This window comes from Poecilia latipinna, unplaced genomic scaffold, assembly GCF_001443285.1.
Source record: "Poecilia latipinna isolate Pla-1442-1.1 unplaced genomic scaffold, P_latipinna-1.0 Scaffold260, whole genome shotgun sequence".
Classification (NCBI taxonomy): Eukaryota; Metazoa; Chordata; class Actinopteri; order Cyprinodontiformes; family Poeciliidae; genus Poecilia; species Poecilia latipinna.
Window position 1 is genome coordinate 178,060 of NW_015112876.1, and position 18,815 is coordinate 196,874.

General features: G+C 37.4%; 1 protein-coding gene across 4 annotated transcripts in view; it reads right to left on the reverse strand.

The window, feature by feature from the left end:
- LOC106947881 (rho guanine nucleotide exchange factor 10-like protein) overlaps nt 1–18,815 on the reverse strand; it is a 122,690-nt gene that overhangs the window by 66,527 nt on the left and 37,348 nt on the right. For all 4 annotated transcript variants that reach the window (XM_015033183.1, XM_015033185.1, XM_015033182.1 and 1 more), the window contains 6 exons: nt 15,551–15,643; nt 12,491–12,661; nt 9,474–9,619; nt 7,467–7,639; nt 3,364–3,479; nt 1,978–2,105 (listed from right to left, as the gene is read on the reverse strand). In XM_015033183.1, coding sequence (XP_014888669.1) covers nt 1,978–2,105; nt 3,364–3,479; nt 7,467–7,639; nt 9,474–9,619; nt 12,491–12,661; nt 15,551–15,643 — 827 coding nt within the window. The remainder of the gene's footprint in view (nt 1–1,977; nt 2,106–3,363; nt 3,480–7,466; nt 7,640–9,473; nt 9,620–12,490; nt 12,662–15,550; nt 15,644–18,815) is intronic.

Genomic DNA, 18,815 nt, shown 5'->3' on the forward strand with positions numbered 1-18,815 from the left:
CTCCCCACCTCCAACATTTAAATTCTAAATACAGAGTGAATATGTGGTTGAATCAGAGATGACGACAAGGTCAAAGGGAAAAACTTTGTACATTTGCCATTGTTGCTGTGCCCAGAAGCTTTCAATCCACGAGGTATTTCTGTTCTTACTTCATTGCATTTTGGTTAATTATAGAGCTTTCATGGAGGTTGAGGCATTGAGAAAACTGCATTTCATAGAGGATTAAAAAAATTAAATTTCCACAAAAATGCAGAGACTGTAAAAAAGAACACAAAGAGAGGTTAAACGATAAATGTCAGAAAGACTGTTCTGTAAAATACAGCAGTATATTACAAAACAGTGCAAAGAGAATAAAATTGAAACATGTTTCCCTTCGACATTTAGCATTCTACCATGTCTGGATCTGTATGGTTGGATGAATCACTGCACAGGTCACAATATTCCAGTTTACAGTAAACTGAGATTGAAACTAAAGTATATAATCAAATAACTGATTCAGTCACAAACCAAAATTTAACTAACTTAAAAGAAAACCATGCATATTCCTCAACAGAGCTTTTGATTCTTTGACCATCTAAGCCTTAATCTTCAAAAGAAGCAGACAGTAAAGCCCTTATAAACTCTTTCTTTACAAGTGGTCATATAAACTCCGTCACACATTTTAAAGTGTAAACTTAAACTAGGAAACCCTCAGACTGAGAGATCAGTCCCTAAAATGAAAAGTAATGTACCATAGATTTTCATCATGAATTGTAGGTAGTCCAAGCTATGCAAAAAGTTCAAGTGAAGCAGAGCGAATCCAATAAATTATACAAACAGAACATTTTGTGACATTTTTTTTATTTATTCATGCAAAGAATTAAAAAAAATATACTCTAGTTAGGCAATTACCCCACAAGGCAGAGCAAACTGTTCTCATATTTAATTTGTAGAAATGCAAAGGTGTTCCAGTTGCCCAATGATCCTCAGTAATAAGAGATGCCATATGTCACCTCACTTCCTCTAATGGAAGGTGAGAAAATGGTTTTACACAAGCTGTCCTTCTGAACCCAGAAAGATAAGATGTTGTAGGATCCCAGAAAAATTAAGCAGTTTTTCTCTCAATTTAATAAACTTCCAATTCTAAAATATGCAGACACACATCTTTTTTCTATTCTACTTCATATTTTATTCAACCTTCATTTTAAAATAATAATCAATAAAGAGACTACAATTAAAGAAGAATTTAAGTTTCATATTACGCTACATCCTCCAAAACAGCTGCATAGTGTTGTCACTATGCAACCACCATCTTCATATTACACAATGAAGATGGTGGTTACAATGACGGGTGATTTGCAGGTGTATGTAGGTCAAAAAGTGCAATTTTGGCCTCATCTGTCCCAATTCCTGTATTGTTGTACTACTTTGTGATGGGCCGTCACATACAATTCCAATAAAACACACTGAAGTTTGTCCTGAAGAAGTCAGAAAGTTTTGGAAGACCCAATTTTGTATGTCAAACAAAATATCACATCTAACTTAAGATCTGTGTTTCACAGACAAACCTCAAAGATTGTCCTGAAAACATAAACATTTTTGTGCCTCTGTTGTACTAGACGTGTGGTAAAACATATGAAAAAATAATTAAACTATATCATATTTTATATTCCATGAGATTCTATTTTAAATCTGTGCTATATAGACAGACTAGACTAACCAAATTTATATTCTTATTTTCACCATTCATTATCATAATGTTCTCTTGTGTAATTTTGATGTATTGTCTGAAATAAAATAAAACTGGACTATTCCTTTGTTAGTCTGGTATAATTGCCATTAAAATAATATCAAAATTAAAAACCTTTTAGTAAGCTACCACAATGAGGACATCATTTTGTGTTGTCTCAAATTGTATTGTCATATTTTCTTATTCCCAAGTATGCCATTAGCTGCAAGTTTCAATTAGAGCTTTACCTTATGTAAAATTCTACTCACTTGTCTGGCCTGCCAGGCACCTGCAGGCGTAAGCGACACTTGTTAGCACACTGGATTTGTTCTTCTTTGATGCGGATAAGCCTCTGCAGAGCCAGACACCAGTCCTGGGACACGGTGGTGTTTAGGTTCTTTGAAAGAAAGACACACATATTTAAAAGTGGCTGATACTAAACTAAGGCATGCACGGGTCATCAAGCACACAGCACAAGTCATGCACACAGAAACCAAAGGTACATCCTGTAAAAGCTCACAGGCCTAAGGTATGTTTTTTTTTTTTTTTTTTTTGCAAAACCTGCAGCGCATTGTTTGAACCAATTTTCTTCAGATAATAAACTGTGCAATCTTGTTCATTCACTCAAATATAACTGAATTTATTTCAGTTCTGACATCCATTTTATAGTAAAGCCTGGACCCTCAAGTCAAATAGAATGAAATCAATTTTCTGCAGCAAATGAGCTGTGTAGAAGTATTTTGCCTATTTCATTTTTTTTCAACAGACAGTAGTATTATAACTAGGTGGAAAGGAATACCAGCCATTAAGTGCCAGACCAGCATCACTTCTCCTGAGGACATTGTGCTCATTAAGCCCGGAGAAGCAAAGGTGCAGCCATTAGCCAGTGAAACTCGGGTGATTACTGGAGTCTACCTCCCTGGTTGTGCTACTGTATGTAGCATGTAGTGCCGTAAATGTGATACCAGAAAATTACAAGGAAGGCTACTGATTTGTACAGTACAGGAGGGTGTCGATGGTTTCTTTTGTATCAGTGAGAACATCTCATTCCCAACCTTGTGGAACTATTCTAGGGGAGAAAGATGGAAGAACATGTGCTTCTGCAAATTAATAATTTGAAAAAGTAGTTTTACTATCTTGAAAATCTTTTTTCTTTTCAGGTGAAAAAGCTGAAAAATATGTCCATTTCGTTTAAGTATCTTAATGGGTTCTCTGTTGTTCCTATTATAGTCTTGATAGGTTTCAAATGTTTTGTGAGGTGAGCCTCTGCTGCTGGCAAGTTGTACTTCTATGAATCAAACATTGTAATTTACCATCTTTTGATAACTCGGTCACAAATAATTTGTGATGCTAAAAGCACTCTTGGCATAAGTGAAATTAATTCTTCAGCATCAGTCTCTCTGTGAGTGTTTTTCTCAAAGGCCAAAAATAATAGCATACATATTCTGGAACAACCTAGCCTGTGCAGTGATGTGATGCATGTGAACAGAACAGACTAAGTTTTGGTGATCTGAACAGCTTCAGCTAAAGCAAAAAGCACAACACATCTCAGACTTTGCCATTTGGCTTTTATTTATTTATTTATTTTTTTTTGGGGGGGCCGGGGGTCTTTACATGTTTTGAGATTAAGTGCAATATGTAGGTTCAAGACGTACCTGGTATATCCCCTGTAGTGTGCCCACTAGCAGAGTAACCTCTTCCACAACTGAAAGGTCATGCTGAAGTTCCTGCAGCTCCTGGTACAACCGTGGAGGGCCCAGGAGAGCTTTACCTGGGAGATGGGCACAACAGAGTTTGGATATAAGCATCAGATTGCATAATGCACTACATGCTGAGAGTCACAGTCTCAGTACACGGTGATAAAATGCAACTATTTAGTTAGTTTCATTGAGCCAACAACTACTTCAACTCAAAAACAGGTAAATGCTGTTATTTTTATGCTGTAGAGTTCATTTGCATTACATGTTTCAAGTTTGATATCAGCTGATATGCACTAATAGTCATTTGTCTAATCAAGTATACCAGTACTTTACAAAGCTATTCTACTCCAAATTGCTAGTTTACTTGTTCTTTTATGTAGGTTTTTTAAGTTCCAGTATTTAAACGTTTTTGTTAAATACACTTGTCTTGAGCAGCTGTCATGTTGCTATTACAATAGAGCACAGACACCAAATTAGAGCATGTATATCTGTTTGCAGTTAATGCTCTTTTATGAGTAAAGCCACTGAATATAAAGAGTGGTCAAAATTTTTGCTGTTTTCTAGGTTGTGCTGACATGCAGAACACTTGTTAGCAATTATATTAATCATTTGAATGTTGTGATTACAGATGAAGGCTTTGCCTCTGATTACAGAGAAAGGGGATTAATCATTTATAAAAATGAGCTATTTTTGTAGGGAACGGAGAATAGTTCAAAAGGGATTGAAAAAAAAAGATAATTCACATTGAAGCACAACTAAGGGGACGCACCCTGTCACATCAATTAAAAACTATTGTGTTGGCACTCTAAAAGGTAGAAATACACGATCCGTTTCTAGTCAGTGTCATTAAAATATGGAAAAAATAATAATATAATTAGGAATTACTTGTCAAGTATTGTCTGCATTTAAAATGAATCCCTTTAAATAAAGAAATGTGTACATTTATTTTTTAAAGGAGAGGCATTGTGTATTTTCCAGGCACATAGTGCCAATCTATAGCACAGTCAAGTCGCTATGTTACTGTTAATTATTGCAAAAATGTGGTGTATACATAAACAATTATGTTTATCTTTTAAATTATTAAAAGAAATTTGACTTCCCATTTTGACATTTTGAAAATGGCTCCCGTCTCTTTAAGAAGCCCCTACTCTTTCTGATACTCCACCACATCATCACAAACAATGTTGGTCCATTATGCCGTTTACCACTGTTCTTAGTGGCGTTGAGAAGTAGTTTGTATGAAAAACTCAGCATATGCAAAGTTCTGCCAGGTGCTTTCTAATTACTGCTGCCTCTAGTCTGAAGGAGCAGTGTGGCGAGAGGCAGGGGGGAAGAGCTCTGTGAGGCAGAAGCTCTGATATGCAATGAAGAATTAAGTTAGTCATTCCACTGAAAATGTTATATCATTTTCACCAATATCTGTTTATCTTCTCAAGAAAAATACAGAAATATCATTGTCATACCATTACATATCCACACATTTTATCTATCCACCCAGTTGTATTTGAATTTTTATTCATTTGTAAGATTAGATCCTACAAGACAATTTTTACCAGCCTCCAATTTGTCTTTGCATGTAGATTAAAAAGTAAAAGCTCAAGGTCAAATTCTTGTTCCATCAACAGGAAAAGGAAGGCATTGTCTGACAGAGCTAATACGGGTGCAGGGGGTGAAGTTGCTTTGGTTGAAAGTCTAGTGGGCACTAATAAAAGAGTTTCAGAGCATAGAAGAATCGATCACCATTATTTGTTGAACTACAGAGAGTGAATTTATGAGTAAAGAAAAAAAAATTAGATGGAGAAACTGTTATTTGGGGCTATGATGCCCTTTGCTGGCCAAAGAGAATGCAGGTGTCTCATTAGACGCAAAATTCAGCATCGATTTGAGGTCCGCAGGCTTCAAAGTCTTTCTCTCCCAGTACCAGGAATCAATATCCACGTCTCCTCCTGTCTGCCGTCCCCCGTCCCAGCTCCCCTGGCCCACATTTCTCCAGCAGCAAGCTCTGTGAGAGTTGCCTAATTAAATTCTGCAGGTAGATTTTGCTCCAAAGCAGCCCTTGCACTGTCTCCGCTGCCACATAATAAAGTAGCAGGAGAGGCGAGTAGGTCGGCGAGTTTAGTGAGGCGTGCTCATCCGAGGGGACCTGCAGCTGTTTTGCTATTCGCCTGCATAAACGGAGTGAGAGCAGAGTCATAAGAGAGACTATGGGAGAGGGAAATGGGGAAGGGTGGGCTGGTGTTATTCATCTAAAGAGTGCCATTGTAGCTTTGGGGGTTTAATAGGATCTTTGACACTGGCACACGGTGACATCTGTCATCTGCGCGAGCAAATCAATAGGTGAGACATCTGAATATAAAGGGGTAGTGCTGTGTGCTGAAAGAACAATGTCGGAGCATTGTCTTCTTCAAAGGGATTGCCTGGACCTTTGTGCAGGTTCCCCTGGTCTTCCAGGGCCTGCTTTTGGCTACAGCCCAAGAGGTGAATGTGCTGAGTTGTAATCCAACATAATCCAGTTGGTGAGGCAGGATATGGTTTATACACTAAGACATGACTATCCTCGCTGGCCACAAGGCACATAATTCACTGGTGTGGAAGGCCTGAGCCCAGAGGGGTCCGTCCTCACACTCATCCGCTGTCCAAGTGATGCTAGCTAGTGGCTTTAAAGACAAAGCAGCTTCAATGCTTATGTCAAAAACCTTGTCTGATCTCCGGCCAAACCCTCTGCTACACCACTGATGGAAAAAAGAAAAAAAAAAACTGCATTTCTGACAGTGGGTCATACGGGAAGCAGGAATAAAAGCGCGTGAAAGGGGGGGTAAGTCAGTGTAAGAGAATAAACACCTGGAACAACTGGCTTTCAGGGAAAACACATTAACATTGTTTGGCTCTCCATGTGTTGGGGGATACAGACAAGAAGCCCAACAGCAGAATAAAGGCACAGAATGATGGAAGGTTTGAGGGGAAAAAAACAAACCCGCCTGCAGTCTAGTTTTTTTTTTCTCTCTCTCTAAAGACATGTCTGTGGGGTGGAAGGTGAAAAATGATTTGATTTTAAGTTACGCTAAGGGGGTTAGGCATGTCAGCAAGGCACTATGCTGAATTACATCGCATGGTATGTAAATACATGGTACTGAAAATCCAATTGAAAATTTGGCAACTGGTGCAACTGGCTTTGGGACAGACACTACCCCAAAAGGGTCAAAAAAGAAAGAAAAAGGAAAAAAAAAAACAGAAGGATTCCTTCACCATCCAATATTTTAGAGTTGGAGAAACTTGCAGAAGGCTGCACTGAGAGCTAATCCTAAATGATCCCAAAACCTTGCAGCAAAGCTGTGAGGATATGAGTATAAACTACCTGAACAAAAGACGAAAAAAAAACTAAATCCAGAGAGAATATAAACCAGCTCTCAAAAGAGTAGGTGCTTACTGAGCGTGACACAAGGAGCACTGAAGAAGGCACCATTAATATTTAAGTCATGGAGCGGCAACTTTACAAAGTGTGCTGCATTACATCCCGATAAGGCTTTGTATCTTCCTTTTCCCATGGCACATTTATCAGGGATCTCGTCAAGCTCGGTACACACCGGGGTATTGTGAGAGGTGGTGGGAGAACTACTGTTTCAACCACAGATTCCTATCTGCCGCTACCGGCTCTCTAATTGGTCCTAGAAAGGCAAGGAATAATCTCGGCGGATTGATGACTCCTCTCCAGACATGTTTGTGGTCTATCAGAGACTGAAATGAGACCGTGAGGATGATGCAGCTTGGGGCTCCCTACCCCAGCATCACTCTCCAAGATAAAACACCCCAGGCACACAGGAACAAGTGACCATCATCACTATCCCCCTCACAAACACATCCTCAATCAGAGTGACAAGCAGCATGACTGCATCTCCACCCCTCCATCTCCTCTCTCCACTTGAGAACAGGAACAGATTAGCCTTGCTGACTCAGAGAAAGAGGCTGAGACTAACAGTCAGTTTAAAGTGATGAGATTAACCAGGGGGTGAAGCATAGGGAAATATTGCACCGGCACAAGTTCACATATTTGTTTTTACCTGAATTGCAGACCCCACTTGGCCTCTTAGTCCCACTCTGCTGAAACAAGGTGTCTTTGCTTTGAGAGTTCTCCTGGCCAACTTCTACTACTTGCACATGCTGAAGGGGGGCGCTCCACTTCATGGTGTACTTGGGGCCAACAGGAACCAGGCTGCTAATATCCGGAGGTCCTCTGTAGGAAATAGTTACAAAATTAGTTTAAGCAGCCGGGAAATTTTAAAACAAAGTGAGGCAACTACCAGAATTGTCCACTAGGATATTGAGATAAGCAGAAATATAAAAGGGATTTATACACAATTGATTCCAGAAATGTAAGAACACGGGTGAAAAAAGATTTAAAAAAAAGATTGCTTTCTACTTTTTCTGATGTTAAATCAAACTAAAAATGTCCTGTTTCTGGTCATTTTGGATTTTTAAGAGTTTTTATGTGATGTCTTTGCAAGCTTCTAATAGGTTAATTCACAACATTTGATTTGAACCGAGGCACACCTGTGGCCCAGAGATAAAATGGTTCTGGTTTGAAATGTAAGTGTCAACCCCTCCACAATAGAAAAAGGGTTTGTGAAGATCCTGGCTAAAACTGAAAGGACAGCGACATTATCCACGGTGAAACGAGTCCTTCACTAACAAAGGCCACTTAGCAGAGTAGAAGCTTTTACTTGAAAAGTGCCAAAAAAATTCAGATAAAAATTTGCAAATGTGCACAGGGTAAAACAACTTTTTATTTTGGATACATGTTGTCTGTATGGATGAAACTAATATTGAAGTATATAGTCATTTTGAAAACCATTACACAAAGAATGAGGAAGTCTGTAAGGCCAAGAACACCAACTTGATTGTGAAGTCCAAACGTGGCAACATTGTGGTGTGTGGATGTTTTTTACTTTGTTAAGTCAGGTGTACTGCACAGAACGACATTCATCATAAGGAAAGAACATTATGTGTAAATACCAAAGAAATCAGCAAGTAGGTTAAAACCTAGTCACAAATGAGTCTTTCAAATGAACAGTTCTAAGCATACCGCCAGGTTAATTATGAAATAAATTAAGGTCAATGCTTTGGAGTGACTATCAAAAAGTCTAATTCTCATAAAAATATATATTTATATATTTCATGGCTGGTCTGTTAAGAACTGTTGGAAGCTTGGGGAAGAAAACACAAACAACTTAAGTACAACTTAAAAGCAAGTCAAACAAATACTAACCATCTGACTTTGAAGAAGATGATATTAAATATTTGATTATATCATCATCATGTCATTATATTTATTATTTGACTTAGACTTATCAGATTGCAGGAAAAATATCATGATATACATTACTACTTATTGTTTTTGTTGTTTTTTTAAATAGTACCTTTGGCGGAATTAATTGTTATTTACTCTGGATGAAAATTAAGATCGCTATCATTTTTATGAAGTTTCTAAATGGTATACCCTGTAAGCCTCTGCATACTGGTGTTGAAATGAAACATAAAATAATATTATCCTTTGGGGGCTGCACAAGATGGCTTCAAGTAACATCCTTGACAGGGACTTCGCTAAAATAAAAATAAAAAAATAAAAAAAAAACTTTCCTTGTTTACTACTTGGGTAAGAGAGACAGGAAGAGAGAGATATGATCAATGGCGCTGACAAGGAAGATAAATTGGAAATAAACCAAAAACGTTTTATGTCAGTAATCTGGGACTCCTCAAGCTGTTGTTAGGGATTCTACCATTTGTTTAATGCTGATAAAGCTCCTGCAACTTCAGATAGTGTTCAAAAGCCCTTGCAGTCTTTTCTCTTTACTGTGTAGCTCGCCAAATTATCTTTGCAAAACCTCGGGCATCACATAGGAGCCTTTTTTAATCAAATATGTATTTCTCCAAAATGTGTACTCTCCTAAGCTCAAATTAAAAAAAAAAAAAAAAAAAAAAAGTACATCTAATTCTACGCAATATCTAGACATTAGCAAACTATTTCTGAATGAATGGTTTATTCAATTTGCTCAACAACAGGGACTTACTTGACATTTATGTTGGCACAGATGAGCACATCATCAAAAAGGAAGACCTTCCTCTCCTTCGACTTCAGGACTTGTCCCCGCTCGCCATACACAGTCTCAATAAGTGTTTCACAAAGGACCAGTGACCTCTGCTCCGAGTTCAGTTGCTAAAAGGGACACAACAATCAGATCAAAGGCAGATGAGACAGTATCACAAAGCTCCAATCCTCTGGAGCACAGGGCCTAGAGGACAGGAAAGTCAAAAGAAACCATATCTCATCTGGGATTAGAAGCACATTCATTGTGCTGAAGGTCATGGAACAAGCATGTATGAATATGCACAGTTACATGTCCACAGCACCGTTCATTCAGTTAACCTTGTTTAAAAAAGATTGCACGTTTCCCTTGAAAGACTTTTCCGTAATGTATTTGCACAGCGGTTTAGGAAAAACCTAAGAGACACATTTACTTCTTATGAGCTTCTGCATTTGTCTGAAATGCTTGTAATTCTCTAAATAAGTGCTTCCAAAATACCCTTTTGATCATTTTTTTAAAAATTATTTTGTATATGGCATTTTATCAACATAGTTCAAACACAGTCAGAAATCGTATTGGCTTATGAGCGCTGGGACACACAATCCTTTCTGCCACAATAACAGAACTACTACAAAAACATATAAATACAGGCACAGTTTGTTGCATGAGTAAATTCATTCAGAAATTTACTTAAAACATTTTATAACAGACACAGTTGCTGAAAACTGTGTTGGCACATGCTGGTTACTTCACCCACACACGTTAAACAAAGAAGAACAGCTAAAGGTTTTTTTTTGTTTTTTTTTATCACTTTGCTTTGACTGCGTAAATGAGTTTAGAGGGATGAAGTTATAAAAGCCATTCACACTTAAGATAACTCAAGGTGTCTTCGGAGAAAACAAAAGTATGAAGGTACAAAATAGTACATTGAAGCAAAGAAATGCATAACAATAATTACTATGAATTTAGTAAAATGCCAAGAGATGTTTAAAAATTCATGTAAGAATGCTCAACATTTACAGTTGAGCTGCAGTAAACAAAGCAGGGATTTAAAATAGCCAACAGTTTCCTGGGGTCTCAGAAATGAGGAAAAATAAATGCTGCTTTACCTTTTTCAGTTCTTGTCCTGAAAGTAATAACAACCTGATACATCTGCATGATGCATACATTACAAGGAACTCTATCCACTACATAATGAACTAAAAGGATTTTAAAATCTAACATTTTACAAACCCCTAACTGAACCTAACCTCAGCACTTCAAAACCAAGCAGCAGATTCCGCAGCGACAATTTTTATCCAAGATAAAATCAGAACACTGTGTGAAAAGGTAAAGCAGACTGCAGGTTTTAAATGCTTCAGTGCCAATAACTCACAGTACTTTGAGAATTACATGTTATTGTGTCAGTTTTTCAATTAGCGTGCAAGAATTTTGGCCCAGTCTCCCTAATATTACTTCAGTTTATTGAATTTAGTTAATTCTATGTAGCTCGCTTGAGGTCCCTCTCCGCATTTTAATCAGATTGTGGTCACTACAACATGTTTTTAACATTAAAGCTCCATGCTAAGCATGGTCAGACTTGTTAATCAAGCTTTTTTTGAGTAGTACCGCTTGTCTACAGCTTTATCTCCTAAGTCATATGGAAGCAGAAAGAGGGGATTTTGATTTCTCTGTCACAGCTTTACCAATTTGGCTTTGTTTGGATGACCATTTGGAGTCTGTTGAGTGCTTTTGTGCACCTGAGGTTGATTTAAATAATCTGGCAAAGACTAGTGTGCTGCTCACACATATGGCTTCCTACAACCCTGGGGGCTAAGCACAGTCTTTCTCTCATCATATCCCATTTTTATTCCAGACACAATATCAGGCTCATCAAGTTTTATTCAAAAATGGAAGCCAGATTCTGACAACTTGTTTCACAAAATATGTCTGCCAAATTCAACTGATTTAACCTCACAGAAATACAAAAAAAGTCCTTAGTTAACATGAGGTGATCTGTCATATCATTAAAACTCTATCCGGCTCCTCTAAGAGATGGAATATGCTGCTATGATTTTTATTTTTGGTCTTCTCAGTATCAGTAGCCTCAAATGACTCTGGATGGCTGCATGTATTATGATGTGACTGCATGTGTTACTGGGTGAAAATGAAGTCTGTGTCTCTGCTTAGGCTGCTGCCTCTGGGACCCGACCCCAGTTAAGCAGAAGATAACTGATGGATGGATGTGATTTCTTACTTAAATATTTATACTTCCTACTCTGGTACACCAGATCCTTTGAGACAAAAGGAAACATTTTTCATTGAAGGTTTACAGCAACAACTTAGAGGATTATCTTCATATTGGAATTCTGCCATGTCAACGCTGTAAATGCAAGGAGAGGAGACTGAGTGAATCAACTCATACCAAAGTCCTGAAAAGCAATGACTCATATAGAAATATGAAATAAGGAAGGAAGAGAAGAAGGGTTTAAAAAAAGAAAAAAGATGGAAAAAGGACGGCATCGTAACACTCAAGGAGAAGAAGAGAAGTGTACTAAGTGGAGTAAACGAGTAAACAGAGAGTTGGGGGGGTGAAGAGCAAAGAGTGAGACCGACAGGGTGAAAAAGATAGCTCTCTTACAGTTTCCAATTAAATGTCTCATTTACCCCCTAATTCTTCTTATTCAGAGCAGCATTTGTTCAGATTTGCAGCAGCAGGACTGCAATTTTAGTGTGTAATGGAGAAGCAATCCCTCTACCTTTGCATGTGGTACTGTTTAGGGATGATAATGGGCACCGTTTCTGTGAGATGATTTCTCTAAATATAAATGCCACCAAAAATTAATGCTTTGGAAAGCGATATAAGCAATGTGCTATATATTAGTTAAATGTCCAGGTGTTTGGCTCCCAGCGATAACAAAACAGATGAGCTGCAGGGCTCAGAGGCTGGCTCGCAGCTGATTGCATTGGAGAAAACGTGTGTGAGTGAACAAGTGCACGTTCAGGTGTGTGCATCCAGTCACCTTACTGAGCAGGCGATCACTGATGCTGCGGGCGAGTTGTTGAGTCTCTGCAATCTGGTCAGCTACTCGTTTCTGTTCATTCAGCTTCTCAGCCAGCGTCTCCAGCTCTGTCAGCGCGAGCTGCAGGGGAAGACGATCCACATGGCCCTTTGGTGTATTCTTAAGCATGTCCTAAAAAAGTCAGAGTGGAAAGCAGCTGTTCAGTTCCACTTTTGCTCAGATACTTTTATACTTTCTCTGTTTTAGTAAGCTTCACTAGAAATACGCAGTTCCGGAAAGTCCTGCTAAATAAGTTTTAAGGATTTGTTCCATGGAATGTTTTATATTAAAACTGGTGTTGAACTTTTTTTTTTATTATTATTATTCTGAATTGCAGTTGCAGATAAATGGTCAGGCATCATCTTCAGGGGATTGGATGTAAGAGAAAAAGCAACAAATCCATCCACCGTATTTGTTTAATGACAAAAATGCAACATGATAATGTAAATGTACCAGATTTAGCCATAGAGCCGATTTACATCTGTAGTCCATGACAGGTTGGTAATATAAAACAAAATTAAAATATTAAATCAGATGATTAGATCAATTACAGAGTACTGTGTAAGTTATACAAGTGAAAATTTAAAATGTATTCAATATGGAACAGGTACTAATTTACATAATGCTTACCAATTTAATGGGTCATGACTCATGAACCACTGTTTCATGGATTTAAAGAACTGTCTGTAAAATGTAATGTTCCTCAACTCGGGAGGATTATATTCCAAGAATGAGCTGCCATGCAAATACTAGTTATACGCACTTGTGAAATTTAAGTTTGACTTTTGCTATAATACACAAAGCTTGCTCAGAGAGTTTTTCTGCTTTTGTAGTGAAGTCCTCCCTTGTTGTATTCAAATGTTCAAACAGTAGTTCATGTTGAACTGAACCACAGCATTCATGTATTTCAGAGAAGCCTCATTAGTTCTAAAATGTATACACTTTTTGAAAGCTTTTTAGAAACGTTTTAGCTTTTTTTAATCTGTGAGGATCTGTGTTAGCAAACATGTGCTCCACAACCAGCCACAGATCTTAATCATTACAGCTGACAGTTTTGTTGCAGCCTGCTCCTTATTTGTTGCAAGTAATTACACAAAGTTATCATCAGCATGTAGCAAATAACCTGAGGTGGCCAAACATCAGGAAGGGCTTTAAAAATTACAAACTGAAAAGCTGTATGCATTGCGTACAAGGTGGTAGTAACTGTTTTATGAGTCACACCTGGTGTCATTTTCACCTTATTTCTGGGGCTCCGCAGTAGGGTTGGTTAAATTAGCTCCTCCTGGTGTGTTTGTGGCAGCTGCAGTAAAGTGGTTTGTTTTGGTACCTAATCATATGTAGTGAGCTATATTTTTTTTTGAAGTAATCTGTTTGCAGTTTAACCTAATTTCCTCTTCTTTTTTTTTTTTACAATAATCCTGAATGTTGAGCTTTTTTCAACATTTCCAAACATGACTGCTTGCTGCACTGTTTGCAGCTACACCTTTAATCAGATGAAGAATAACCTGTGGTCTCAACTTTAATCAATCTATTGTTTTGCCAATAGGAATGTGGCATAATTTAATTTTAAAGTGACACTGAGAGCCCAGATGTGCTCTTTTTACATTTAAACTAGTTTATCTGAAGCACACAAAAGAGGAAGTCCTTCTCATACTTTGTGCTCTGTCTACAACATACCACCAACAAAAACATGTTGCCTTTTGAAAAGGCAACATTTCTACTGAACGCTCATTGAGAATGACTACAAATAACTAGTGACCAAATTAAATCCTTTAATGATTTGTAATAATTAGTGTAGCCCAAATATTTCTCACCCTGCCTGCATGCGCAACTCACAACAGAAAACTACCACTTAAATCATTAAGAGCACATTTGTTTCATGTTTGACAATTTTAAGACAATAGGGAAAATAAATCAGTTGTAAATTAACTCTTTAGTCTGGAGTCTTGTTCCAGTTCCTTCATTTATGCTTTTATAAGCCTGTAAATCAACCTTAAGATTTATGTGGATGCAGGTTTCTGATGAGTTGAATAAAGAAGGAAATCAAACTCTTGAACGGGAAGGGAACATATAAAACTGGACCCAGTAATTTGAGAAAAACAGTAAATATGTTTATATAGATAAAAACCTGATTTAGGTTTAATAAATGAGCCTGAATGGGCAAAGTTGTTTTAAGTAATGTTGTCATTTAATACAAAGTCCTTTTGTCCATGTTTTTATTTGTATCTGTATTCTACAGGACACTTCACTTCTGGTAACAGAATAGGCAATAGTGTTCTGCCTGGTGATCATTTCTTTACAAAATTGTAATATTTAGGTCAAATGCACTCCAAGTTTCTGACTATGGATGTCAAACTTTCCAAAAGAGTTTCTTAACTAACTCATAATCACTCTCAGCATCAGAGGATTTGGGTATTGTGGAAAGTTTTGAAGAGATCAGAGCATATTCATACGGTGAATAAAAACTGAATGCTTTATGACTTGCATATCTCTATTTGTCCTGCAACTATGACCCCATGAAAAGCTTGTTCTTTTCTTGATAAGCAGCTCAAATGTACCTTGTTGCCTTCAGATTTACTTCTCTGTAATGTATGATTAAATAGATACACTTCATCTTTGGAGTATTGAGTTTCAGCTGGAAGAAAATGCCTGATTCGTATTCATAACTTATCTTTTGAATTCATAGATAATCAATGCCTACTGAGGGATGAAATGAGTTGCTGCAGATACAGCAAGTCAAGCTCAAATCCAAATCTTGCCTCAAAATAGAAAAAGGAAAGTCAGCATATAAATCCACGAGAGGGATGATGGTGGTTGCCTGCTACCTTTAAAGCTCCACCTCTGTGGAGTGTGTAAAAAAGGAACCAATATACAACTTGTTGTGTACTTAAGTAAAGTACTATAATCAATTCCTACCTTTGCGGATTTCAATTTTGACCATATTTCCCACTACCCAAAACAGAACCCAAGTGGGATTTATTGTATCGGAAAAAAAAAGAAAGAATGAAAAATGTCTTGTACCTGCAAGAGGAGAATGAACTGGGGGAATCGCTGAATGGGCTTCACCATCAGTCCGTACAGAGTTATCCGGTCTACACTGGAGGCCTGTTTCCTCTGAAACCAAAAGAAAAGAAAAAAACTCAGAAGATGCAACAGGTAGTTAGAAACACATAATATTAAAGGAAGGTTTAAGAGAAAATGACCTTGTGTAGATGTGCAAGTGGGTGAAATAAGTACAAAGGTCAGAGCCTGCGTCACATGTGGGAGTTCAAAAGATTACTTTTGGCTTGAGTTACTTATATTTCATGGATTACTGTAAGCACACGCGAGGTAATATTTTTAATGTACAGTTATGGCACCACAATAATCTATGGTATAGTGACAATTACAGAAGCAAATAATAAGTAAACGTTAAGGGCAAGAAAGTGACCTATGATCTCATGGTTATACAAATATCTGACATTAAAATTAGTGACTTATTTTTAAGTGGTTGTAATTATCCATCGAGTTATACATAAACCATCTATAGTAGAAAAAAACATTTACCTTACCCTTGGACCAGATATGCCAAGGTTCTAATAAGTATGGTTTCAAAACTAATGTAAGGGTCTTACTGTGGTCAGAAAACATGCTGGAGTGGTTGGTGATTTCACTCACTGCTTGAATTACAGGATGAAATGGCACTGGCCTCCCAATAAGCTGTCATAGACTTTGTGACTTTAGTTTTGTATTTAACTTTATTTTGGAATTTCATATTGATTTATATTCTGCTCTCGTGTTTCCACAGTTCAACATCAGTTACTTGTCTTCCCTCACAGCTGCACCTTGTTTTTAATTAATCACCGACTCCATGTTCAGTGAACAACTCTCCAGCTGAAAAGTCTTTCAATTAAAAAGTTCTTGGTCAAATCACCCTGCTAATGCCACCTGCCTGTCTCTTTGTGTTCGCCTTGTGTATATTTGGGATTCCTCATCGACCTCCATTTTTGCATATTTGTTTTTTACTTTATTTCAGCCTCCTACCCTCTGCATACAGGCCATTCTCTTTTCCCATTTATTTGAGATAAGTGTTACGTTTGTCCCATTTTCCCTAAACCATATGAAGGATGTAGCCCTTGCAAACAGTTCTAGTGTTAGAGGCAAAAAAAGATACATATTTTGTCCAGGTAATAAAATAATGTTATAATGTAATTTCAACCATCAGCAGAAATAAGTTCTGCTTAAATTGAATCCTGTTAAACATTTCGGTTTTAAACATTTCTTCCAATCATCCATCTTCTGCAGCATATCTGAGACCTGGTCATTGGGGCAACAGCTTAAGTAGAGTTTCCCTGACCTCCTTCCCCCCTCATTGCCTTTTTGATCCCATCTGGGGGGGATTCAGAGTTGTTCCCAAGACGGCAAAGAGATTTAATCTCTGCTGCAAGGTCTAGTTCTAACCTGAGACCTACTAGCAGTGAGACATGCCCCAAACACTTTCCTAGGAAGTTATCAAGAATGCATGCTTACCAACAAAGGCATGGTCACAACCCTCCAGGATAGGATGTGTTAAATGTATTTATTTTATAAAAAGAAGAGTTGATTCTTAGCTGAGGTCTTTCTCCAGATATTATGGTCTCCTCCCACAATTCAAGAACACGTATGTTAGATAAAGCTGAGTGCATGGCTCTTTGCCAGCTTATTGGTCCTGTGATACACCGGCAATATGTCTGAGTTGTACTCTAACTCTGGGAACAATTATTTCAAAAATACCATGGAACGTTATTTATAATAATATTCTAATATGTTTTATGTACACTTTGTAACATAGATATACTTAAAAAGAAATATAAAGAATACATTTCTACTAATCTTAACGGCAGTTTTCAAGTTCCAGTATAGTTGAACATTACTATCTTTTTGGAGTTTTATAAAGTAGCATGAGAGTATCAAGCTAATTTAGTACGTTAATTAATGAATTGTGGTAGAAATCCTGAAATGTACAGACATGCCACTTATGGCTTTCCAATTTTATTTTTCCAATTTTATTTTTAAAACAGCATTAACTCCTTCAGTTTCTACTCTATGACTGTCTATATGTTGAGAAATATTTCCAAACTGCTAAATTTGTTTATTATTATGAGTGAAGGAAAAAAAATAGAAGTCTGTCTTCAGCTAGCTGACCAGCAGTGTGCAGCAACAGGTGAAAGAGGGAAAGCCTTGTGTTTCTTAACTTGTTAAGGCAATGGTTCTAAGTTGATGCTATTTTAACATTATTAGAAATTGTTGGAATAGGTAGTTGACTGATAAATGATGAATCAATCAATCAATGCTTTTGATTCAGGCATGCATTTCAGTTTGACCTGGTTATTGCTAATTTCATTATAGTAGATGGTTGTAAAATATGATATGGGTAGGTTTAATAGGTTTAATGATCATTAGTGGCTGTTCAATATCCAAATTCCCAATTAATAGAAAGCCAATATTATCAGTCCCCATTAGGTTATTTTTTAACAAACCTTCCCTCTACTGCCAGGGTGAGGCCAAAGTTGCACCATGTTCCTCTTTAGAACCTTATTAACTGTCTAAAACAAAGTGCAAATAACTGCTTGAGGACAGTGCAAGCAACAGGCATTCACAGTGGTCAGCTGCTACCCAATCAAGAAATCACAGGTCATACTATGAAGACGGCAATTGCAAAGGTTTCATCAGATTGAGCTGATGCTCAGTGACTGAGCACACAAACTGTTTTTCCCAGGTAACCTCATAAGCAAAGATGGCCTCTGAGTGGACTCAGTGAAACATTGCAGGAGCACTGAGTAAAACCTTTTTCTCTACGGCTTTCCATCTTTTTAGATGAAAAACATTGGAGTGGTGTCAAGAAGAGATATTGACCATCACTATCTGTTCTTTGGAGGGCAGTTATGTATTGCACAGTCAAGCTTTCCTAACGGAGAAGGAATCTAAAATCCAGGCTGGTGCCTCACATGAAAACAAATCACATCTAAAATCACATGAAAACAAGAGCAGAATGAATTTACCAGATTACCTGAGACATCATCTAAATTTCCTTAGTCATTATTAAACCCTTGCTCTGCAATAAGTAAGAGCAAAATGGCCACAGTAATCTGGCAGTGTAAGTCTTTAATGAATGCTTTTAAAACAAATGACTAAAAAAGTGCTACATAAAAGATCGATGACCCTTGGAAAGATGTTTTATTTTTAAACACGGTTACTGAGCAAAAGAACTAAAGGAAAAGGAGCATTGAGTTAACATTGACACTTTCTTTTCAGAGTCTAGGCAACT